Raw genomic sequence first — 26,614 nt, 5'->3', positions numbered from 1 at the left:
AATCGTACAAGTACCACACGGAATGGCGCTTTCCTGTCCACTGTTTTCCAGGTGCCTGGTCACTGACAAATGGCAGTTTCCCAGTACTAAGCATGTATACACCCGCAGAGCAGCAAGGTTAACGGCCAGCACTACAGCGGTCAGCCAGCCAGTCGTCCAGCACTGCTGTGCTGGCCACCAGGGCCAAGCACGTTGTCGCCGCCAATGACACGAACGTCGGCTACAGTTTGTTCTTCACACAAAAATGTTGGCCGTTAGCATAAACCAATGTCGCAATTTCATCTTTCGAAACAAGCGACAACCACTGTCAAATCTGTAGCACGAACGAGAGCGGCGGTATAAGGTCAGCTCAACTCGGAGCCCGCACTTGCATGCCAGTCCAGTGCCTGGCCACTGCTTCACTGCCTGCAAGACACCTTAACCACATGACGGGCCTCGTGGTCTGGACTCCGTAAATAGCAGCACATCTTGTCTTTTGTGCGACTTAACGGAATGAGAAATAGTGTTCTCAAAATGGTACATTTTGCGATCGTCGGCAGTTTGTTGAAGCGTTGTATGCTACAGCTTTGCTTCGAACCTAGTTAGGCCTAGATGCCCTCTCGGCACTTGCTTGGCCTCTGGGCAGCAGTGGTTCGCTTGCGTGGTCAACACAACTAACTCTCGGCTGGCGGAGCGTTGCACGGCAAACTGTTGCGGGAAGCTTGCCGCTGGTGTATTCGTTCCTTAATAAAAATGGCATGTTTGCAAATTCTGCAAGCAGCCAGAAATAATTCCGTGTAGCGCACTGCCGCACGCGTGCATCGCCAAAGCAAAGGGCGTTGAATTTGGACCATCTAGATAAAATTTCGCCACACATTAGCCTGTTCTAGCCAATAGTCCCTCATAGCCAGGCACGTTAAAAGCAGAATCGATTGCGTGGATAAAACAGGCAGACCAAACTAAGGGAGATGAATTGCCAGGCAGCCAGAGTAGCCTGCTCTATCCGAAAATATGTTGTATCAGTTGTAACAGGCGTTGACTGAATTTGCAGTAATATTTCTGTGTTCTAAACATGTTAAGGCACATCACATAAAAGAAAATGTGCCGCAGTGGCAGTTCAGGGAGCAGAACTGTTTTCCCTTAGGAAGTCGATACAGCAACTGAAAATGGTGGAAAAACTTAACAGGAAGACACAGAGAGGGCTAACAGATGATTTGAGAAATGACAGACAGGAAAACGATACCTGATGCTGACTGAAAAGGTTATCATGGAAACGTTGCACTATTTGAAGAATGGGGCTAGAATATTTAATGCTACTGCCACCAACAGGCTGCTTGCATATCCGTCACAATTATCTAGCATCTCTAACAGTGTGTCCTTCTGTCTGGAGCTTGTTAGCAAAAAGTCATTCAAGAAACCTCAAAGAAGAGGAATGAGGATCCCAACACACTGCAGGAATCTGTTTAACTGAAGACTTCATTGATGTTTCCGAGGAGCACCGTTTCTTAGCGACCATTTGCAAGTGTATAGCCAACGACCAAGTTTGACACGTTTTCACAGGGTGACGCCTCACTCAACAGACTTTTAGACAATGACAAAAGAAAATTCTAGGTTTTGTGTGTCAAAACCACATTATGATTAGGAGGCACACCATAAGGGGACTTCGGATTAGTTTTGACCCCCTTCTCTTCTTTTACATGGACCCAGTGCACCATGCACAGGCATTTTTGTATTTTGCCCCCGTCATGATGCGATTGCAGCAGCCGGGATTCTATTTCACGGCCTAAGACTTACCGTATTTAATTGCATGATGATCGCACTCGCGTAATGATCGCACCCTTAAATTTTGTCGTAAAAATTCATTTTTTTCCTTTGCCGGGTAATGATCACACACTGAACTTGCCACAGCAATACGTCGTGTACCAAGTCTAGCTAGTGATGATCACGCTTCCCATCTGTCGAATGCTAGGCGAACGATTCTTCAAGACATACCAAGCAGTCTGCACGCACCAAACATTCTTAAGCAGATGCCCCGTTTCATTCCTTTCATCACTTTCCGCACTTCCATGAAAAAAAAAAAAAGCTTCAACCAAACTTGCCTTGGCTTTATAATGGTTGCGGTCAACAACAAAAAAGGTGCCTTTCGATTCTTCTTGTCTTCACTCGTGGACATGCAACAAATTTCGAGCAGCAACGATAGTAGCCACGTTTGCACTGATACATTAGAAGTGAACCCTATGTACCCTGTACCATATGCCGACGCTTGCAACACAGGTAAGATATTCACCCACGCTTAGCGGAAACGTGCCATATTAGGATAGTAGTGAAGACAAATGCCACAGTTTCCGCAGTGTGCCCACCGTGCATTTCTATGTCACTGGCAGCTAGGCGCACCCATCTCTGTTTCTGTCCCCCTAAAGTGGTCATGGCTATGTTATTGCCGCAAACTTGCCGATAGCAATATTATTCGTTACTGGTACGAAAGAAACTGTTTCAATGCACGTAACATACTCACAAGAAGAAAAAAAAAATCGCGTTCCGCGCATTTCGCTTGCTCCACCGGCCGCCATTTTCGTTTTGGTGTCCTGCACTGTTACAGCGGCAGCTGCCTATTTGTTGACCTGTTGTCATCCTGCAGCAGACGCGGGATGAAAAAATCTTTTTTTTCGCGGGAAGCCTAACCTACGTAATGATCGCACCCCTGAATTTGCATCATTTTTTTTTACAAAAAAGTGCGATCATTATGCAAGTAAATACTGTATTAACGCAATGCCAAAGCAACTATGCAACCACGGCTTTAACATACACTTGTGGCACTCAAACATTCAGATCTCATGCATTACGAAGTAGGAATGTGACGACGCACTTGCACATTCAGGTTACAGTCTGGTTAACTTTGGTTAGCAGCAGCAGCACCTGGAATGATTAGGCAAGGAGTAGGCCTTTAGTAGGCCTTTGTTATCTTTGGCAAGATAAGATGATGTGATAAGATCACATTGTACTATTACACACAGCTACTATTGTTGAGACAGGCTATGCAGCATGACGTCACCGCATCACTGCCACTGTATACAGAAGACAACCTCTCAAGAATTCCAAGGCCATCTTGAACAATATACAGGGTGTCCCAGAAGTCTTCCCCCAATTTACAAACATGCAGAAGGCAGAAAATATGACACATAGACATATATCTTTTATCTTGAATTGCATGTGACATATTAAAGTTTTGGTGCGTACATACATACAGCATTATGCAGCATTACAGCGCAGAATTACAGACACTTACCGAAATTATCGAAATGTTGACCAGCACATTGGTGGAACTGGAATATCGCCTGGATATCCTTCAGACAACCAAAGGAGCACACATTGAAATTTATTAATTGTGTGTGTGTACACAAAAACTTGAATAAGTTACCTGCACTTCAACATAAAAGATGCACGTCTATGTGTCATACTTTCTGCCTTCTGCATGTTTGTAATCAGGGGAAGGCTTCTGGGACACCCTGTACATCCACTTACCAGAACAGCAGCCAAGCTTTCTGCACCATTTCAATGTGACTCAATCTCACTCCTGCTGCACGCATTCTCTGGAACCGAAAAACCTGCCAGCTTACTACAATGGGAAGCAGTGCGACTGCTTACCTTTATGTCTTTGGGCAAGCGCAGATAGTAGAGCTCAGGCTCTCCCGTGCTCTGATTGGTCTGGATGAGAATCTTTCCCAGCCGGACATCCTTGAGGACGTCGCATAGAGCCTGCTCCATGGTCTCGCCTGCACGAAGAATGGACACACCGCAGATCTTGCCAGCTGCGCTGCGCTTTCCGTTGTAGCTGATTCCCTGTAACGATGAGAAAATGAAAATGACACCAGTGAAGAGAACAAAAATACAGTGAAAGCTCGTTACTACAAACACCACATTAACTTTTCAGAAATTCTCTGCTGACTTCTTATGGTTCCAATGTAAAAATATTTCAGTACTACAAATTTCAGAACACCGAACTTTCCAGAATAACAATCGTTATTCAGTTTCGGTGTCACGTTAACCTCAGTACTGTGAACTAATATTCAGAAATCTGGGGATTCTTAAATTGTCGTGCATCTTTCATGGCAGCCGAAACTGTAGGCTAGCAGATGACAAGGCGCAGAAAGTGGACGCCGTCCGGAAACCTGAGACAGTGCTCAATAAAAAAAAAAAAAAAACTACCAAGAAATTTTGTTTTATCTATTATGGAGGCAACGACGCATTGGGCTTTGTGAGCGCATGTTCCGCCCAGGCAAGTGTCGCCTAGCAACGGAGGCATGTCTCTTCCTTCTCTTGCCCTTCTTGCTGCACACGCCTGTTCATTTCGCGCTTCTTTCTGGGGCTGTACTAGCTACATGGGCGGAGAAATGTAACCTCCCTACTCGCGGGGATGCCACACGTTCGCACTTTGCACTCTCCAGGCAGTGTCGTTTACACACGCTTGCACTTTGGAATAGTTCAGGCGTCCGCCTCAAGTGAGACAGTTGCGGTTTCCATGGGCAAGGAATGTGAAAAACAAACAACAAAAACACTGCGCTTTGGAGGCAACATGGAACTTCCTTTCTTCAGTAGTTTTCTCAGCGTCAGCATCTGCTTTGCACACGTCCCTCTTAATACTCTATGGTGCTTCGGTGGTGCGTGGCAATGGAATCTACGGAAAATAGCAAAAGTGCAGGCCGAGAGCCAATAGCGACGTTTTCGTGGATAGCTCAAACAGTCACAACTTATCAACTGATGGGTTCATTGACGGAATGGTTAAATTTTGGCCTTTCACTATAGCCTTTCAGAATAACGAACAATTTTTGGCGGTCCTGCGTGAATCGAGATTTGACTGTATTTTTGCGATACATAAAAAGAGCTAAGGGAGATAGTTTCCTTTGAAGACTGTTGTTTTAACCAACCGGTATGTTAAAAACATGAAAAACATTTGCTGTTCAACACCTTCTGTGCCAGCATTATTCTCCAAGTCCAGCCACTTCCTCATGGATGAGCCCATCTCGCCCTCCTTTGTGCAAATCTAAAATTATGTGTGCTGGACCCCTGGGTATATGCCAATGAGTTTTAGATTGCTTTCATTCATATATCTTGCCATTACAAACATTCTGTCTCACTTATTATAAATGTAAACACCTAGACTTATAATCTCTACAAACCCGCTTGGTACCCAGCGTTATTCATACAAGCATTCTTTACAAATCATGAATGTTTTGTATTACGTAGACATCAAATACAGCTCAATCTGCCAAGTTTTTTCACCAGGAAATTATAAAACTTCCCTGAATTTTTTCACACTGATTCACTGTGAACAGCTTTCCTCATTGCAACATCAGCAGTTCATTTGTTAATTTTCGTGGTCAATTATTTTTTCATGTTGCTGGTAGACAAAGTCACAGGAACAGTCTATATGAAGCACAATATTTCTTGGAACAGAAGTCAAGCATGCTTTTATTACTCTCTGTGTGACGCTTTATTGCTGGCACGATGCGGGAAGTAAATCACAGATGTGCCAGCAGCAAAGCATTTTTGTCGAGCTTTGTCCACACAAAATAGTTCAACAGAAGCTCTAAATCTTTCCGACAATCGTTAGTATACTAAATGGAACCTATCGAACATGACTTGCTGGAGGTTTCCAAGTCTAATTATTTACTTGAGGTTGAAGAAACACTATGAAGACACTATACCAGCAATGAAAATGCAGCCGCCATTGCTGCAGCTATCTCTTTCCATGCCGCCATTTTTAAAACCCAGGGTAGGCAGACTTTCGCTTCGTTTCCGCTGACTGTGCGCTAAAAAAATTATTTTTTGGGAAGCTGGTACCATTTATAGTGCAGAATTTATACCAAGATGATGAAAGGTTTGTCACTCGTCTGTGATAGTAAGTGAAACGAAACCCCTGGACAAGCAAGACTCGTCACTGGCACAGAAAGAGTTAAATGCAACCTTCAGATTCCGAAGGCAGCATCCCCATGTACAAAGTAACCATCCCGTTTTTAACGCGACAGCATTAAGGAGCTCGTGTCGCAGAAAAGCCGGTGTCGTCGGCGTCGGTGGCGTTGGCCGTGAGCAATAAATCCCAGCAGGCACTTCATGAATAAAAAACAACTTGCAAGATGGGCTGGGTGGGAATCGAACCAGGGTCTCCGGAATGTGAGACGGAGACGTTACCACTGAGCCACGAGTTCGATGCTTCAAAGCGGTACAAAAGCGCCTCTAGTGAATGCGGTGTTGCCTTAGAAACGAGCCGTTTCTAAGGCTCAGGCGTGAGCCGCTTGCTCAGGCGCACATTTCGTTGTCGCGCCGAACGCTGTGTTGCTCGACGCTCACCGCGTCCAATGCGGGGTGCGTAGTCGCTGCGCCGTAGCCCATTGTCTTACACCCCTTGGCGGGTCAACGGGAACGCTGTCGCGTTCCACTCTTGAAGGCGAAGCTTAAGCGTCCTCCAATTTTTTTCTGTAAAAACTGCTTTTCTTTGTCTTTTATTTTTCTTTCTAGCATCGAATGCGTCCTGTGCTAGCTATGCGAAATCTCGCAAAAATGAAAGTATATTTTGAAAGCGATCATTCAGAAATACGGCCCAAGTTTATCAGCACGTGTTGCTGCGCTCACATACGCTTCACCTTGGTCGAAACATTTCGTGGCTGTGATTTTGTAGGAGTGCCTTTTATGCTATTTTTCATACTTTTCAAGCTTCGTCAGTGGTCAGAGCAACACTACGTACGCATTATCAACAGGATCAGCCGGCCACGAGCAGTGGATGACAAGAGCGCCACAAAATTGAGTTGAAGGAGTCTCCACACAATCGTGACTTGTATTTCAACTATTGTCATGCTGTCACTACAGGTAGACGAAAGTACAGTCAATGCACCCACCGAATTCTCATCAGCGACTACTAGACCAACTAGGTTTCTCTAGTTTGGTTTCACTAGTTTTAGTTTCGCAGAACGCCAACGACCTGGCTGACGACCACGCTGGCCACGTCTCAAAACGAAAATATCACTATTTCTGCTCTACTCAGTGGCCACATTAGCACGTGGTCATGAAGTCGGAATCCGAATTATCGCAATGTGCACTGTAATGTGTCCGACTGTTCAGTCATCCTTATACATCAGGTCTGTGGGTCTAGTGGCGATGCCGCAGTGGTGTCCGGATAATCAAGCATGTCCGAATTATCAGAGTCCGAATAATTGGTCGGTCGTTCACTAATTCCATAGAGAACAGAACCAGCCACCAGCCCATGTGCATGGGTGGTACAGGTGTGGCAACATATAGGACAATTCTAATGATGAGAATGCTGTCCAGTATGTACGCTATTCAGCATGACGGCAGCAGCAGCACCCAGCAAAAGCAGCCATGGTCAGCCAAGTTCAGGAGGGTTTCACCTAAGAAACTTATGTATAAATGTCAGAGGTGTCCTACACAGAATGAGCACAGATCCATACCTGCCAAAATGTGAACTTTAAAATTTGTAAGAATCCCACAGTTTTTTCTTTCTTCTTTTTTTATGAAGTTTCGCTGCGCGCACACCTTTTCGTGGGATGCATGTGTACTTTTTGAACAATAATCTACTTTTAGACGCAGCACATAAGCAGCAGCAAATGTGGAAGAGGAAATACTTACAAGGAACACATTGTTTTTAGATCACAATGACTGAACAAACGTGCTGGAACAAACATCCCTTTGGTGTATGGAGTCTTGCACTAGCAAATCGTAGAGACAGCCCGAATTCGTAACCTTTGTGAAAAGGTTGGGAGAGTCAGCAGGTATGCAGTTCACCTGGGGAGTCTCCACGGCAACGTCCTGGAAGGGAAGCTGTGCCACCGTGTACTCCATCAGGAGGCGCATGAGCCGCTTCGAGTAGAAGATGAACTCGTCACGCTGCGTGGCCCGGTTGCGGATGAAGGTGTGGATGCCCCGCAGCTGGGGTGTCTGAGGCAACAGGTGCAGCGAGGCCGGGAGAGGCTGACCGGTGTGCGATTCGGCCATCTTGGAGCGCAGCTTCAGGCCCCGCTGCGGTACCAAAACAAAGGCCCACAGGGAAGACCCCGCCGTTAGTTACCAGTCTCCAAACCAAGAAGCAGGACAGAATGCACCATTCAGACAACAGGTTCAAGTTGCACCTTTGCCTGCACAGTGAAGAAAACAGACAGGACAGCGAGACAGGAGCGCCGACTCGAGACTTGTGTCACGAGTCGGCACTCCTATGGTTTTGTCCTTCCTTCTGTTCATGCTGTGGATAAAGATGCAATTGTGCCAGCTCCCCCTAACTAGCTATGGTCCTTAAGTTAAGAAACAAGATGATCCACAGTAAAACACAACCAACCAAACCAAAACGATCGGAAACTGCGCCAACGCGAAAAAAAAGGGCAAGTTGGTTCCAATTCATTATCTATAGAAATGCGCAGTTTAACCATGCATTTGGTTAGATGATGACTCATGCTTGCTTGATCTAAGAAGCATGGTAAAGAAGAGAAATGTGACAAGCAACATAACGTAAGCGTTGACCTTCAGATAAAGGTTTATTCCAGACATGCTGAAAAATGTATGCACTTACCAGCGGTACATTTATATAATAAATGTTTAGTTAAGAGTCCTCGTTTATGCTACTTACCTCCGCCCTCCTCCTCACCACACTGTTAGTTACATTATCAGGAACTTGCTACTTCTATACCAGGCACTGCAGGCAATCAATTCAGACAATGCAAAGCAAAGTGAAACAAGAAAATATACTTCTCATGGACAAATCAGCGATTAGTAGTATATTTCACACAAAGTTGACTTTTAACAAGGCAGCACAATTATTCCAATATTTGACCGACTTAAAAAAGAAGGCTCGTTGAGTACAGCCTTTCATGTTGTGTGGGCAAAATATGATTATTAAAGGGGCCCTCAACCACTTTTTATCAAAGTGGAGAAAGGCACTTAAAAGTGAAAATAGGCTATTTCAGAAATACTTTGCCACAAAAAAGTAGTTCCATGCATTCAACAGAAGCGGAGTTATTGGCAATCAAACACGGCCTCCGCTGTGCTCCTGTTCCTTCTTCAAAGCCTTGCACTGCGAAGGCTATGGCGGAGTGGGGCATGCCCACAACTAAATACCACCATGGCGCACAGTTCGAATTTCATTTTGGATGTTAATGTGGATGCTAGGACTTCCGATTTTGGTGCCTACAACATGCTAAACTTAAGACAAATGTGGTTGTCCTCAGTAAGCCACAGTGCGCTTAGCCAGTGGACTCAGTGGCGGCACCTCGTGGTGGCCGCAGTATCTACGCTACATAGCCAACCGCAGCTGTGAATAGCAGCCGCATATGGGAATCCACTTTATTACGAAATCAAGTGTCCAGAAGGGAATGAGGAGCAGGCTTCTGTTTGAAAAGACAAAGTTTGAGAGAAAGGTAACTTCGCACTCGGCTTGCGAACTCCACGTGCCACGTACGACAGCAAAACCTGGCCGAGATGTTCACAGCAGCGTATGCTACCCACGGACTATGTTATTGCACCAAGCCCCAGGGGTGGTTCAGGGCCCCTTTAAGCACCCATATGTCATTTTGGAGTGACTATAATTGCAGTGTCAAGCCAGTTGCACGGAACTTTCTTGGTATAATTGTAGGCACACTGGTACTTTAATTCTGCAGCGAAGGGTGAAGCATAATATAGAAACAGGGGCTGCACCAAGTATAAGGATATCCAAACATTGTAGCTGAATCCAGAGGTGCAATCACTGGAATTTGCCTTCCACTATACATAGTGTGCAAACAGTATTCAGAACAAACCACGACAAAATTAGCTTAGCAGTTCTTGGCACGTTGTTTACTGACCATAACAACAATGCTCTGCAGATAAGGTGCCCCAATAAATACACCTTCATGAACACAACCGCAGCATTTTCTTCAGCATGCAGAGGAACAAATAACTTCAACTAAGTTCACAAAGCTACACATGCCTGCTCTGTGACTTGCAAGCTACGCATGCCTGCTCTGTGACACATGCTAATGAAAAAAAAAAAGTTATAGACACAGCATGTCACAACAGTCAGAAACATGCACCGGATTTAGACACGTGCAAGAATGACCCGCTTCACCGCTTCCCAACATATAGCAACCTTCAGATGGCAATAAGAATTTCACCACTACGACAAGCTATCCATGTGCAGCACACATCTAGCCTGTGGATACACCCTCATGAATTTGAAAACAAAGAGTAATGCACGGGCAAATTTCGTTTGCCTCAGAGACTTCATTCAGCGAGCTATTCTTTCCACTGACGACACCTCACTAATACCAAATATGAAAGCTCATTACTAAGCATATAACCACAGTGGGGTGACTAAAGCATTGTTCCTAAACTTTAGCCTGCTGCAAAGCCCCGTCCACAATTACCCAACTGGAGTACACCTACAAGAGCCAACATTTCCAGCGAGGCCAAGAGGTACTACAGCAATCTCAACAAATTCACACACTGAAGCCTGTTGCGAAATACTTGCTGAATATCTTTGTTTACGACAAAGTAAGACTGCAAGTGCGCAAAGAATGACAGTTTTTCTGCTGTCGGCCCTGCCATGATTGATGTTTCAGTTCATTAGATTGCCAAAGCTGGGCAGCATTCATTAAGCTGTTAGTCAGCCGCTGAGAAGGAGACCACGTGGAAATGACAAGTACTAGCATGTAACCCAATCGCCATTTCTCCTATGCAACAAAATGTCTACAGCAAATGATGAACCCCCTATTGCATTATTGCATCAGCAAATTCGAATTTTTTTTTTAACAATAGCTCAAACATAATCATGCACAAGCTCACTTGTAAAAGGCTTGTCATTTTCACATTCTATAACTACTATAACATGCATGCCCCCCTCCCCAAATCTTTTTTCTCTGGCGATTCATAACACGACACATAATAATACGCTCCAAGTCTACAGAAGGCTGAAGTTTGTGAACATTACAAATTTATGTGAGACGAGTTGTACCTTTTATTTTACTTTAGCCCTTGTCCCAACAGTCCAGCATCCCAGGAGCTCAGCTCCAAGCAAGTATTCTTTCTTACATTTAGCGGACTAAAATATGTGAAAATTATGTCCTCATAAGAGGAGCAATGAAAAAGAGAAATGCAACGCAATTGACCAAGCGACGCATTCTAAAAAACAATCCTGAGGCAGCTACTTGCGAATAAGCTTGGTTAGAAAGCATGCAGCCATCAACACTGCAAATGAAACACAGTCATGCCTCATGCCAAACTACACTACAGTGCCAAGCAAAAAAAATAAAAGAAAAACAAGAAAGAGGGAAAAAGAGAGACAGGAAACAACCACACCAGCGTTGGAAAAGCAAGAAAATCAATGGCAACAATCTCGTAACCCTGCGAATCTGATGACAGCCTCACCGAGACTAGCTGCGTGTGGACATGCTGAACGATCAGGTTGATGGCGATGTGGTTGTCGCCACCTAAAAGACAAAATTTGAGGACGTTACTCCAAGGGTGTGCGAACAGCCAGAAAAAAAAAATGCCTGCGCAGAGGGGGCAGAAAAACGAAAACTTCCAGAATTCAAGTGGTTTCGACAACATGACTCCGGCAGTCGGCCTACAGTGCGTAAGCGGCAGGACGACTGCAGCGTTGAAGCAGCAGCAACCAGTTTATTTTGAGCACAAAGATAAAAGCCATTTCAGAGCCAACAATTTTATGCATAACTTTGCCAATGAACACTGTCATTCATGACCAGCTATTCTTGCTAAATTATGCTCTTTAGCCAAAAAAGTTCAGTGAAAATCTAAAAAGTGGAGATTCACAGAAAAAAAGAAACAAACTGCATCAGCCTAAATGTATTACGTTGCTTTGTCCAGCACTCAAATGACATAAACTCATCGTTCTTTCAATCAAGTGCAACCTTGAAAGCTTTTGCCGAACACATTTGGTTAATCCATGTTCCAGTGTCATAAGGCTATATTAAGTTCAACAGCATTTTTCGTTGACCAATAATAGTTATGCTGCCGCCTTCAAGCCTCCAGGTTATCTCAGATGGTGGAATGACTCCCCTGAAATGATGGTGGTATTTGGTATAGTCCCACAACATGATACAGTTTTGGTGAACTGCAAACCCTTTCCTGTAAATTAATGATTTGCACTACATTCAGACGGATAACATCTTACAACTTTCCTGTTCAAGAGTAGTACTATTTCTGCACGAGATATCCGGCCTTGAGAATGCATCCATGAATTCAGCACAACCAAGGTGTCACAAGTTAGTATTACGCGTTCTCACGAAGTCAAGGCACAAGACAGCAACAGAGAAGCAATAACGTAGCACAGTTCAGCCTTGATGCAACGAACTTCAATATAACAAAATTCTCAATATAATGAAGTATTTACCTTTTATGACATCTTGTCAACAAAACACCATGTATTTAGAACCTCAATATAACGAAGTGTGTTTATTAGGGTTGTGCAAATAGTGGATTCTGAGTTCGAAGCGACCAGTGATTTTCCAAATTGAATATCGAACAGTTGCCGTTCAAAAATCTTGGGCCACAAAGTTGGCCACAAAGTGACATGCAAGATAATTATTGGATACATGCAATTAATCGCCCCACAAAGCCCCACGCATCATTTTTGATATGCTGAATTTGATGCCTGAAAAATCTTATTTAGTGCTGTAAACGCAATGTGCAGACCCTACTAGCCTTTCTGATGTTCTGGAGGGAGTGTTCAGCTGTGAATAGTTCAGCAAATTGGTTATTAATTAAGTAATTGCCATACTAATTAATTTTCACTCAATTATAACTGCGCTGTTTTCTTCATACCAACATACTCTCCACGACCAAAATACGCGTGAGCAAGTTGTTTTAATTTTCTTTGAAGAGGACTGGTATTCAAGCTTTGTGGGAAGACTAAGTGGATTAGTTTGCTCGAATGAGACCACAATTATTTCAAGTATGACTTATTTATTGAAACACTGGGCTTTGTTTTTAGAAGGAAGCTTGAGAAATACTGTCAAACTGAATTTTTCACGCTGTAGTTAAGAGTCCATTTTGCAGACCAACCGAGCTTCCGCTATTTTGATAATGGTGATGTCATTCACTCATCTTATGGCTTTCTTTGGGAATATTATAGTTTAGATGTTTTGAAATGACGCCGAGTCTTCTCGCAAATAAGAGTTTAAGAAATTATGAAGTATTTGAGAAATTTTTAAAGGTATTTATTTTTATCCAAAATTTCCTTTTTCTAACTTAGTGTCTCGACGCGGCAGTGGTGAGAAAATAATGTGGCCAACCAGGGCGCAAAGAATGGCACAGATTGTGCCGGCGCACACCGGCATATCGAGAGCTCATTGCTCGGTTTCTTTTGCCCATTGTTTAACAAAATTGATGAAATGACTACAATTAATGTATTTGCAAGATCCCACCATAATACCTATACAGTTCTGCCGAACGTGCGAGTTTCTTCATTTAAAAAACGTGCCTTATTGATTACAGTCAACATCAGATTTTTTGGACTCCCTAGTGGCCGCAGAAAATCTGGCAGTTCGGAAAAACAAATGCATGGCTTTTACTGCCCACCAAGGGCTCAAATCGTCACAGGCACGTCCGAAATAGCTCTGAAGGCCTGCCTGTACATTTATTAGGTGTATTGGTGCTCTTACTGTGACAGGAGACGGTGCGTGCACGCACGGATAATTAAGGAACACATACTGTGTTCGCCACAACTGCCTCTTCCCATGCTTGATATGCTTCACGGCAATACTCTGCGCATGCTTCACCGCATAACTTTATTGAGGCGAAGCTGACTTTCGGGAACCGGCATTTGCAATGCATTGTGCTTCCCGAGTTTTGAACCGTTGGCGAGGATTACAAAGGCGTATTCAGCGCCACTGATAAGTGCGGCAAATTATTTTAATGAAAAACATGGCCCTGAACAGCAAGACGCTTGGTAGTGAACTTTGAAGTAGCTAGGCCTAGTGTTGCAGCACTGGTGGCTACGGCTGCCAGCGGATCTGCTTGCAAGAGTGCCCATTCGAAGCGGCAAGATAATCAAAATAGCGGCGGTGGTGGCTTTGGTTAATGCCGTTTCGGACCTGTGGTCATGGCAACATGTCTGGAAAATCTGACGGCGAAGGGTTCTTGCGTCCTAAATTTCAGATGTTCTTATACATTGACTCTATGGGGTAGGTGGTGGTGACATGAAGCCGTTTGAATTATCGGGCATGTCCCAAAGATCGGGCGCCGGGAAAATCGGTCGTTGGCTGTACACTGGCAACGCCTCCAGCCGACGACAAGACATCAAAGACGACTCATTACGATTCCTCTGTTACTCGGGCCAGCATTAGCGCGACTTTTGTTTCCTTTCAGTAAAATCACAGCTAATTTTCCTTGATAGAAGCACGAATTCCCTGAATTTTCCCTGAGTATTTCCAGAATATTCAAAATCACTGAGAATTCCTGATTTTTGTAGTTGGTAGATACCCTGTGACATCGAACTTTGGTATTTCAGCACAGCAGCCCAATGCTCGAACCGTTAAGGCCACGATTGCAAGCATGCTTCCCTCGTGCACTCTTTCAAACTCAATCACTCTTTCAAATGCCTGGTGCATAAGTTGTGCACGAGTTTCTCAGATTCTTCCCTCGTGACAGCTAGGACTTTGAGACACTGTGTTAAGACTGCACTGCCTGCCCAATCAGCTCATATTTTTTGTCAAAGGAATGTGATACCTTGAATGTGGGTGAAGTCCACATATAATGAATTAAAAAGAAAAACAAAACAAAATGAGAATGCAAAAGAAAGGGGTAGCAAAGTAAGGTCATTCATGCTTTTCTCTGTCTTTACCGTCTGTGTACGGTGAACTGTAAATCCGTCTATAACCTCCCCTAGTACTCAGTTCTTTTGCAGTAATATAATGAAGTAGCACACGAATTTCACGGTTTCAAAACAACACGTTCAGAGAGGTTCGCCCTCTTCCTGAAAATGAGGCAACCCTCCCTAAAACGGTTACTCTCTGCAGCAGCCGCCAGAAGGCAAAACAAGTTCATGCTAATGCTGTTGCAGCAGCAGCTTGCATCCTCATAAACGAAAGCAACTACGCATTTTTTTTTCTTAAAAACCAGCCAATTAACTGAGCCAAGTGTTACAATGAACAATGTAGACTCCAAAATGCAATCTCAGTGAAATTCGAGTAAGAACAGTGCAGCAGTAAGGGCAAAATCTTTTTTCAAACATTTTAAGTGAGATGTGCACGGTCCCTGCACGATATCTCTTGTGGTGCCTTCTACGTAGGAGAAAGCTGGGAGCCCCCAGTCTAAGACAAGCAAACTCTACTGAGCAAAGATCCTCTTTGAAGACAGCAGCAGTTACGTGCTTATTTGAACAGCAAACATAAGTATGCTCTGCTATGAACAAATACAAACCTCTGGGCACAATGAGGTCAGCGTGAACCATGGACGGGGCTATGTAGTGGTCAAAGGCCGGCTTCACAAAACGCTCGTACTGGGCCAGACAGCCCTCGAGGTCGCGGCCACGGTCAGTGATGTCACGTTGTAACCGTCGCGCCAGCCGGATGTCGCTGTCCGTGTCTATAAAAATTTTCATGTCCATCATCTGGAACGGCAAAAAGAAAAGAGAAAAAGGTCTCAAACAGATGAGAGAGGTCACACCACCCTTTCCATTGCTGCAAATCAAGTAGCAGCAAAACAGCATCACTTTGTGAAGCCCCTTTGTAAAATGAGAAATATTTTTGTTCGAGAGTTAAAACTAGCTTGCCAAATTGCTGACAATTTATCCAATAGGTGGTGTACAAGACACGGAAGCCATGATATCGCTTCCAGCGCCTGTAGCACATAAAAACATGGTCTTCGAGATCAGTTTCTGGTACAGTAAGGGAGCTGTCGCTGGGGTGGTGTGATGGGAGCATCAGCTATGCTAACAAGCTCTTTTTCTTGAATTAGCCACACATGGCAATACAGTCGACTTTTGTTAATTCGACCCTTGCGGGAGCAACAAAACTGACCTAATTATCTGGCGGGTCTAATTAAACAAGATGCAGAAAACATTGCCAAGTCACCCCCCCCCCCCCCCCCGATTCATTCAGCAGTACATATGTGCCCCCCTAATTCTAACTTGCACCCAAATCAAACGCGCGCATGATTTTTGTGTGTCCAAAGTAGAAAGCTAACATAGAAATTACATAAACACTCCTTTTAGCACGAAAAAATGGGCAAGGATCTACAACATGTGCTCCATGATAGCGGCCGGTTTGCTGAAGTCAGATTCATCACACAATTTTCAAAAAGCTTTGCCGCTATACAGCCGTGTTATCGGTGAAGCATATCAAAGCCGCAAACGTGCTTTTGGTTTCGTATTCAATTGCACTGCACAGGCAATTTTCAATAAAACAATTTGGAGCAAAAGTACAAAAATTTTCATCCCCGTGGACATAACATACATGTAAAACTAGGGAACTTCTGTAGTGTAACAGGCTACATTAAAGGAACCATTTTCACTCCCTTAAAATTTCTGCATAATACAAACAGCCTCAGTGTTTCTAATGATCCATTCACGCTTGATAATGCACGAGGAGATGACAGATAGTTACTAAGCTTGTGAATGCCATTTAACATCAATTCTGAAAATGGCTGCTCATTATTACTTGAAAACTATTCAATATTCGGTTCGCTTCTGGCAATAGTCGACACGGCCTCAAAAATTGGTATTCGCGTACCCCTAACAAGAACAACAGTAACAAGAGTTCTATGTGAATGTTTCATTTTGCTGCACTCGTGTACAGCGTCCGCAGCGATTTCAGGTGCAGAACAAGTCATCGAACAAGCCACAGCAGCCATTTCCGCCATCATTGTTACGGCGCAGCTGCAACATCAGCTGGTTGCTGTGAGCCTCGCTAGTCGCCACCGTGTGGATATTCAGGATGCTAAAATGCAACGATCGCCTTCATCGTCCAGCGATTTATGAACAGCGAGCATCACTGCACTTCCATGAATCAACAAAGCCACAACAGCAGGCTTTTGACCCCTTGGGTATTCACCTGGACGGCATTCCCAAGAGGCATACCGGATTGAAAACAAAACTTACACCAAGCCTCTTTTTGCACTTCGTACTGAGCCTGCACTTCGTACCTGAGCCGAGTGCCTTGAAATCTGCTCATTCACTCTCAATTTCTTGCATGAAGTCTCTAAAACAACTTTCCATTGCCATGCAATGCCCCAGATTCATTGTGCCTTCAAGAAAATGCTTTGTATGTGAAAAATCGAAACTGTGGTACTAACGCTGTTCGTCGATGCTGACAAAGCTCCATGCATGCAACTAACGAGAACTGCGGTTGCTAGATTTGCACTGGATTCTCACTTTGACCGTGCGAACTGAAATTGCGCAAGTCGGGACACAGATGTAATGTCTTATGAAAATGGAGGACAAACATGACCAACAACGTGAAGGTCAGGAGTTCATTTGTTCCGCATGCTGTTTTCTACCCACTCATCTCAGCCCACAATAAGTTTTCATTTGATAGGGCATTGTGCATGTTTTCCCTTGCTCAAGTTCTCTGCACCACTTGATTCTCACACTGCTTTGATGAACTTCGGTGAGCTGTCTTACCTTTTCACCGAATAAATGGCAATAATGAATGATCCATCTAGATGCTTATATTGACCTGTCAAAGCACATTTTCTTTTTTCTTTTTGTTCAGTACAAATCTTCAAATAAAATTTCCGTGAACATAGCACTGTATTCTCTAAAGCTTTTAATTTTTACTCAGTCTAAACAAAAACTTAAGAGGCAAATGTTTGGCACACCAATGCTAGCAAGATGCTCTTTATTCTGTGCACAAAAGGTATTTCATCAACTAAAATCCCTCAAGTGTGAAAAAATTCAAGGTGTGTTCCCATAAAAGAGCAGTACCTTCACATAAAACAATACACAAGTATAGTCGTAGTCATAGGCTAAGCAGACATTTTTTATTATTATTTTTCATACATAAGGTAGCATTGCCCTTGCATGCAATTTCAAGGGGGACTTACGTGCTAAAGAATATGACCATGCTTTAGGGGGAAGGGGCATTGAACTAGCTATAGTAAAGACATGAGAGAGAGATGTAAGAAATGTTCCTGCTGCGTGCTAATAGTAGCACTCGGTCTGCAATGTCGTTGCCCAAGGTTTCCCACTGTTTAGAATATGGATTCAATTCTTTTGCTCATTTTATTGTGCTCACGGTTGAAGATACCATCCTTAGGTTTTGCCGGTGTTACCATGGGTTCGTGGCTTGAACTAGAGCATTGAAAAGCAGTGGGAGGGCACCCCAGAACAAAGGTGACCTCAGCAGCTATGCTACAGAGAGAGCAGTTTCATTCTGCCATGCCGTAGCCAAGATGGTGGATGGCACTTTGCAGCAACTCGGTAGGATGGTGCTTGACATTTCTGATAACTTCAGGTTTGTCTATCACTACAATTGACAAGCGCTGGACTATAACCAACATGCACTGCCATCCATTGCCGAAAACTGCAACTAGAAGTGAGCTAACTGATATACTCATCATCAATTAGCAGCGCAAGGTTTGCTTTTTTTTTTCCAACAACTACGCTAGCCATCGGCAATAAGGGTACAAATTCCTATGATGACTATACCAGACAGCGGTAGAGAAAAAGTTCAATATGGTAGCCACAAATTCACTTACATTGAGCAGTTCCTTGTTGGTAAAGCAGAGGATACCCTCGAAGATGATGACGTTTGCACCATACATAAACTTGAAGCGCTTCTCACGTGCATGCGTCACAAAGTTGTAGATGGGGACCTCAACACGCTTGCCTTCCTTGAGCTTCTTGAGCGTCTCAATGAGCAGGTCAAAATCAAATGCATCTGGGTGGTCAAAGTTGAACTGGTTCTCGTCGGCTTGCCGGTGCTGCTCTGCATCCAGCACCTGTGAACGCATGGGAAAGCAACTCCGCTAAGTTTAGTGCGATGAGTTAGTAGCCGCGATGCAGTAAACTTTGCTGATGCCTACACACTAAGCATGAAAAAATTCCGGCAGAGCCCACCACACGATGAATGTGCACGTTAATGCAATTAGCGTCAAAACAACGTAACAACACAATGTATTGCCGCTGCAGGGACATGTTGTGCATGAGGCATGTATGCAGCAGGGTTATGCTCTCAAGCTTCCCTCTGGACAAGCTGCACCATTCAGTGGCAGCACCACTACAAAGTGCGTGTGTCGGCTGTGTGAATATATATTCGGGCAACATTTTTTTTTGTCATTGAAGAGACAATGATAAGACATTTTGTCATTGTAGAGTTGCACATATCCAGCAGCACAAGCCCAGTGATAAAACTTAGCAGGAAAACAGTTAAAGACAGACTGACAGACAAACAGATACATGCCGGAAAGCATGTGAAGCACCTTAAGAATCTAATCACATTGAAAAGGCAACAGTGAAAGGGGCTAAACAGACATTGAAGAAGAAAATAATTTGAGCTGCAGAAGTAATGTACCCTTCTACAAAACGAAGAAAGGCACTGTAACATGAAAAGAGGCTCAGTAGGCCAGAAAAAAAAAATGTGCATGGAGACACCACCTTGGAGTTATCGCACCAGCTCGTGACGTCATGAATTTTGAGTGTCTGGTGGGGCCTAATCTTTTTATCAATAAGGATTGACTACATTGTATTCTAATGGGGACAAAAAAAGTGATCTTAGAAACTTCTGGGAATTTTACTTATCCGCGATGCCCCAAATACAAGAAGATGCTTTGAAATCTATGACATCACACTGATAAATTGACACTGGGGTTTCCGCACAAAATTTAACCAGACAAAAAATCAGCCTTATTTATATTTTCTACAGGGACTGACAATCAATTTTTAGGGACCTAGTTTTTATGGCACAACGAAAAGCTTCTCTCTGGAAGTGTTTACATCTGCAACGGTTATTCCAAAACACATGAAAATTTTGTGAGCAGAATTTTTCAGCCTGAGCAATCTCTAAAAAAGTAGAAGTCCTAATGCCAGCAACACTCGAAAGAGAAAGCGACGTCAATAGCCTACCTTGCGAATTGGGAAAACAGAACGACGGGTGGCTTCAGAGGAGTGAGTGCAACTTTCATTAACCCTACGCATTTCGACCTTTTCAGCCACTTTTGAAAATAAAAAGCTGCTGCAATAAGTGTGTGTTGATGTACAGACGTTTGAGATTTCTATTGCTTTTTTTTTAAATAAATATGCGCCTTCATCATGGCTGCAGGCGTTCTTTTCTGCCAGAAGAGAAGTTAAACACATCTAAAACAAAACCATGCTTTTGCATGTGATGGAATGGTAGCATTAAGTCATGCAAACTCATCCAGAACAAAACCACACTTTTGCACGTGATAGCGCAGTAGTATTAAATCACGCAAAGGCAGTGCCACTTTTCTACTTACAGCAATTGAAGATTTAGCTGTGCATTGTAACTTGCAAAAAAAATTTAAAGGCGGGCAAACATTCAAAGTTTCAAATACACGTCAAATATTACAGACTAACTAATCATATTTAAAAATGAACTATTTGGTATTTTCGAATATTGAAGCTAACAAAATATTTTGCAACAACCGACTGTTACATTTTTGTTATTTTCTCAGTCTGCTAAACAAAGCATCGCACCCGCCATGGTGTCTTAGTGGCTGTGCTGTTGGGCTGCTAAGCAGGAGGTCACGGGATCAAATCCTGGCCACAGCAGCCGCATTGCAATGGGGGCAAAATGCGAAGACACCCGTGTACTTAGATTTAGGTGCACGTTAAAGAACCATGGTGGTCCCAATTTGCAATGTCCCCCACTAAGGCATGCTTCATAAAGGCCGCCCCACATTCAGCGTTTCTACCGGCGTTTTTTGGCGTTGCGTCTCCCGGCGTGGTCGCATGAACGGCGCCAGAGAGGGCGTCCAGCCACACGAGCGGCACGCGGACCAGCGCCAGCGCAGCGTTGCACAATGTGACCAGATTTATTTTACCAGATACCTCCTAAGCTAATTGTGTAATGTCAATGAAAAGAGCTGTCATAAGTATTCTTCAATGCAATACTTATGCCTTTTGCATAGTTTTACGCTAAATAAAATATTCAGGGCTGTGTAGAAAAATTACACAAGGCTAAGCTTCAGAAAACTGGCAGCACTATCGGCGTGAACATCACGAGCGGTCGGCGCGTCGGCGTGCGAAGCTGAGCATCGAGGGTTCTTTATTCTATGATAGAGGGGGAAGTAGGTGCTTTTTATTGCTAGACGCCATACGCCACATCATGGAAAGAAGGCAGCAGCTTTTGCTGCTAAAAAAGAAGCTCCTGCTTCTCATTTGGTACACCCGGCAGGACGATGGCGGCGACTTCAATCCACAAAACGTTTTTTTTAACACGATTCTTGTGTTCCTTGTGTTTGGTCTGCCACAATATCGGCCTTGCTTCTACAATGGCTATAAGAAGCTCGTTATCGATGTTCGCCGGTAGCATGATTGAAGCAACCAAACAAACAGCAATGGCGGCGCGAACTGCGAATCTGCGGAAGTTTCTTGCAAGAGTTGCCAGCAGCGCGGCCACGCCCTGCCACGCGCTGATTGGTCGGCGCTGTCGAGCCGCTTCCGACGGCGGCGGCGAGATCTGGTGTCCCTTGAGCACGACGTTTTGGCTTGGCGCCAGCCTCAGCGTCGACGCCGAGCGACGCCGGGTGACAAAACGCCAGAAAACGCCGGGAAAACGCTGAATGTGGGGCGGCCTTAATCAGATCTTGGTTTTTGCACGTAAAATGTCATAACCTAATTAATTTTAAAAGAAAGCATCAGAACTTATCAGAAGCGAAATGACCAGAAAAGTTTACAAAGCAAAGTGGATTAACTAAATATTTCTATTTACCTTTAGGCACACAAGACAAGTAAACGAGTTAAGCTGAAAGATTATCATGTTTAAGGCTAAATTATGGCTCAGCCTGATTTTGTATGAAGAAGTTGTTGCTGGAATAATTCTCTTTATTTAATGCAAATCAAGGCCGGTATAACGTAAAACTATTCCAATCTGGTTTTTATTTCAAATTGGCCATTAGACCTCCGCGATAGATCAGACTGGTTAGAGTCCAGCCCATATGGGCCAGCACCACACCCATATAGGCATAGCTCGAAACATTCTGACATATCATGGACAGCTAATGGCCGATTTGAAATAAAAACCAGATTGGAATAGCTTTACGTTATGCTGGTCCAAGGCAATGTCATAAGCCCATCAGAGATAGAGAACTCGCAACATACAGTGCCTGGCACATGAGAATAACATTGATGTAGTAGAAATCAAAGCAACATTCAGCAATTGCAAGAACGAAGATGGCCTAAATTCAGACAATATCATTTCCAATACATAAAAAGAGGTAAGAAAAACATTGCCTTGGATACACGGCTGCACATGTAAGAATGCAATCAATGAGCAAGGCAAAAATACAGCTTCTAAATAACGATTCTGTAAGGAGCATTAACATGAACTGGTCCAAAACATTGGGAACAAAGATACTGAATGCCCTGCAGGTAATGTACCTGGTGTAGAACATAAGACCAGGGACAGTGCTTGTAATTGGGCACATATGGAGATATGTTTTGGACCAAATTACTTAGCAATAATTGGCTTCAAATAATTAAGCTTTGGGGTTTTACATACCAAAATCAGGATGTGATTATGAGGCACACCGTAGTGGGGGAGCTCTGGATTAATTCTTGCCACTTTGGGTACCTTAAAGTGCACCCCAACGCAAGGTACGCAAGCGATCTTGCATTTTGCCTCCATGAAAATGTGGCTGCTGCAGCAAGGATGCTATCCTGCGACCTCACGCTTAGCAGCGCAACGCCATAGCAACTAAGCCACCACGGCAGGCAGCACTGGTTTCGATAGGAAGGTTCACAAAGTCATATCACAATGCTGCAACGTGTAGAATGAATCTGACCTTGTAGAATGAATCCATGCTGAGCAATGTGACCCAAGGCACGTTGAGTGCCTCGATTATCTTCTTGGCCACCGTCGTCTTGCCCGAAGCGCTTCCACCGCAGATGCCAATGACGAAAGGCTCCATGAGCTGGCCCTGAACATCGTACCAGGGGGGTCGTCCTGCTGTGTAGATGGTACGCTGGCGGGTGAGCAGCAGGGAGTCGTCCTTTGCAGACCCAGACCATAGCCTCTCCCGACGCATGCGACGGGGAGACATGCATGGCGTCTGGGTTTCCGACAGGAGGTCGCTGGCACTTCCCACATCATCGAAGCTACCACTGTGTGTAAAAACGAAAAAAGAAACTATGTATAACACGGTTTTCCTGACAATAGCATGGTACTGTAAGGAGCCTGCGCCAAAAGCTGACCCGGTTACCTGGCTTCACTCCAAGAGTTGCGATCAAATGTTTTCCTGCGGAAAGTTGTGTCACATACAAAAAGTTAGCAGAAGCTGATATTCGCTAGGCAATCTGGTTTCGAGGAAGGACAGAGCACTATGTCAAAAAGAGACTTTCTCTGGCTACAGTTTGCGTTGAAAAGAATGTTTGGAAACAATTATATACACATATTCTATCACTGATCCCACACAGTTTTGACAAGGGAAAAAGTTAACCCAGCCGACGAAAAGCTGGGCAGATTGCGTTCAAATAATGTCAAGCTTGAAAGCGTCCGCGCTGCCTGCAGCAACATTTTTACTACACTGAGAACTAATCAACTAATATTCATACCAAACAGGGCAGATGCCATGTAGTGCAACGAAGTGTTACTTCTAGACTGTTTTCTTATTTTTTTACATGGACATGAAAGAAAAATTAGGAGCATATATGAAGATAGGAATACAGCTCACTTATTTCATGAGAAACAGACCACTCACCAACCCTCCAATTGTTGAAACAAAAGAATTAGCATACTTACTGCAGAAAGCTGCAACAAAGTAGCAACAGTAAACGTCTAGCAAAAAACCAAATTTCCACTACCGCTAACGACACCGAAGACGCACGAAATGTAGTGATGCCGGAATCTAAAGAACCTCACTCTCACCTCTCAACATCAACCGGTAGTTCGGCCCTGCGCGAGCAAAGATAATTTGAACAAAATCAACTATTATCACTACAGCACTTAGATGAGAATCGTTGGCACTTATCACACAAGAACAAGCTCCCCTAGATCTACGGCACGCCCTTATCGGTACAGAGGGCACCATAAAGGTGGTATGTAGGCAAGACGGCCTCTCACGCGACATGATGACAGCAATACATCGAACATGACGCGTGCCCCTAAGTGCCACGCCAGGCAACACACGCTTTTCAGCTGACCCGGAAGGAGGCCACGGTTGCACCATTGAACGTGGCCACGAAGCCAAGGCCGATCGCATCGCTGCCTTGTGTATGTTTCGATAGCGCGTTCCCGTGCGAGCAAACGGCTGGCGCGGCACACAAGCTCGTTTACAGAGCGACTTCCTTTGACGCAACGCTTTCCGCGCTGACAGTGACAATAGAACACGCGTATAGCGCGCCTGAAAAAAAGCCAGCCATCCGCGCCGACGCCTGCGAGCATCCACTCACCTGTCCGAACTGGCTGAGCTCGGTGGGTTGCGTTCGCTCGTCATGGCAAGGTCACAGCCGGCAAAACATAAGCTTACCGTTCAGACGCACGCGGTTGGCGAACAGGGAAAAAGCTTTCGCAGCTCGTCCTGCGCCCCTTTTCCGGGGCTACTGTACTACGTGAGATGCGCGGCGCTGCTGCTACGCCGGCCCCGTATTTGACTGGCTGCTGTTGTAATCTGCACGTTTCGCGACTGCAGTCGCGGCTAAAAATACGCGCCCGGTGCGCCGCCAGCCCTTCTCTAGAAAGCCCACGTGCAGCAGTGGAGAAAAAAAGAGGCGACGACGAACTCGCACAAACTGTTTAGCAGTGTCGTAACAGCTAAACACTATGCTCTCGTAGGGAAAGCATTCAACGCCACACCAGCTATTCGCAAGACGGCTGACCGCCAGCCCTTTACAACAGCGGGAGAAATCGATAACTTGCTCCCCACGAACCGAAGTTGCACTTGTGCGCGGCAGGCCAGAAATGCCAGCGGTCTTTGACCGCTCACCGCAACGCGTATGCGTCCGTGAAGTACGAGCGTACCGCTTGCTCATAGCAGCGAAATACAGCATAATAATGTCACGCAGAACACCACAGCTCGCTCTAAACAAGTCCGAAGGCACGCCTTCACCAAACGCCGGGAAACATAACCACATGTTGGGCGTAAAATCACTGGTCAAAATATGAAAGTTTCAAAACCGCTCACGAACTTACTTCTCTTTAGGGCCGGCAGGTTTTTCCAGCGGCTTGAGGGTGTCCGCGGGGACAATCTTTTCCGGTGGGCCGCGAGGCAGCGTTTTGTTGTCGTCGCCGCCGTTCACTAGCCGCTGTTCCTCTTCGGCTTTGTTTTCGAGTTCTATCGGGGCCATTGCCTTCGCCGAGGCTTGACCTCGCTATGCAGCCACTGTCCAGTCTCTAAATCCTCTCGACATCTACAACGCGCGCCCCAAAAAAGCGCACTGCAGCAAAAAAACTGGAAATCCCACGTGCTCAGTACCGGCTCTGCGCCTCCGTCAGCTCAGGCACAGCCGCGGTCGCTCTCCGATGGCAGCGCGCCAGCCCGCGCGCAAAAACAAAAACAAAACCGGACCTGACAATAGAGGCCGGTGTCGCGTTGGCTGACCCGTAGCCGCGATATTACAAATCGCGTATCAGCACGGCGCACGTCCAAATGTAACGAAGTGTTTTGATCACAGCGCGAACTCAACGCCAGTGAAACAAGAGCTCACGCACAACCACGCAAAAACTTACACAACGGAAAGATCCGAAGCAGCACGTCATCTCGCACGTGACGAAGCGATGGCGCTGCGCACGAGCGGCAGCGATCTGCTCCGTGCGTTCACGCGCTTCATTTGTGGCTTTATGAAGTGTTGCGCGTTTTCATCGAATGCCCGTTCTCCTTCTGGCAGCAAGCGAGGGAACTACTTGAAGAAACTGTTCATATCAGCGACTATGCCGCGCGAGGCAGTAAATCAATCAGTAAATGAACTCGTCACATATAATTCGGCTTAGAATTCCAAATGTCTGTATTGTTGTTATTTTCGTGTGTGTGTGTTCCCTGAATAGGTCAATATGCATCGTCTATGGTTCAGATATTTCTTTTGCTCGTACGTAGGACTCGAGGTGAACGATTTGTAGTCATTTTGCACTGCTTTCGTTGCCTCTTTCGCCGGCTTTTGAGGTTGGTTGACGGGCGGACTCGGCAAGGAAAACGTTTGTTCGCTCGCTCCTTCCTTCGATCGGGCTACTAATTTACATAGAGGATCATCCTGAACGGTTTCTACATAATTATTTTAAGCTAAGTGGTCGGGTAGTTATTTTTTATTTGTTTATTTATTCATTCATTTTACCAATTAATGTACACGTGCATTGCACTGGCCGTACGAAGTTCCGACAAGGGAAAAAGTATATATCCAGCCGAAGAAAAACTGTGCAGATTGCCAGTTTAAATCAACGTTCTTAGATTTCTTTTATTATTATTATTATTATTATTATTATTATTATTATTATTATTTGTAATCTAAAGACGTTGGTTTAAACGATAC

At 44.7% G+C, this 26,614-nt stretch overlaps 1 protein-coding gene across 4 annotated transcripts in view; it reads right to left on the bottom strand.

Annotated features, from left to right (window-relative positions):
• l(2)k01209 (uridine-cytidine kinase-like lethal (2) k01209) overlaps positions 1–25,851 on the bottom strand; it is a 37,025-nt gene extending 11,174 nt beyond the window's left edge. The window contains exons 1-8 of one of the 4 annotated variants that reach the window (XM_075668892.1): positions 24,296–24,364; positions 23,356–23,391; positions 22,939–23,257; positions 18,673–18,915; positions 15,397–15,586; positions 11,383–11,444; positions 7,777–8,010; positions 3,625–3,819 (exon numbers count right to left, since the gene is read on the bottom strand). In XM_075668892.1, the coding sequence (XP_075525007.1) occupies positions 3,625–3,819; positions 7,777–8,010; positions 11,383–11,444; positions 15,397–15,586; positions 18,673–18,915; positions 22,939–23,257; positions 23,356–23,391; positions 24,296–24,354 (1,338 nt within the window). In that variant the 5' untranslated portion in view covers positions 24,355–24,364. Of the gene's footprint in view, positions 1–3,624; positions 3,820–7,776; positions 8,011–11,382; positions 11,445–15,396; positions 15,587–18,672; positions 18,916–22,938; positions 23,258–23,355; positions 23,392–24,215; positions 24,254–24,295; positions 24,365–24,544; positions 24,981–25,283 lie in introns of those variants that run through there. The other 3 variants (XM_075668893.1, XM_075668891.1, XM_075668894.1) reach the window with 3 other exon arrangements.
• Positions 25,852–26,614: the final 763 nt, after the last annotated feature.

Source organism: Dermacentor variabilis, chromosome 9 (assembly GCF_050947875.1).
Source record: "Dermacentor variabilis isolate Ectoservices chromosome 9, ASM5094787v1, whole genome shotgun sequence".
Taxonomy (NCBI): Eukaryota; Metazoa; Arthropoda; class Arachnida; order Ixodida; family Ixodidae; genus Dermacentor; species Dermacentor variabilis.
This window is presented reverse-complemented; position numbering and strand designations above follow the sequence as displayed.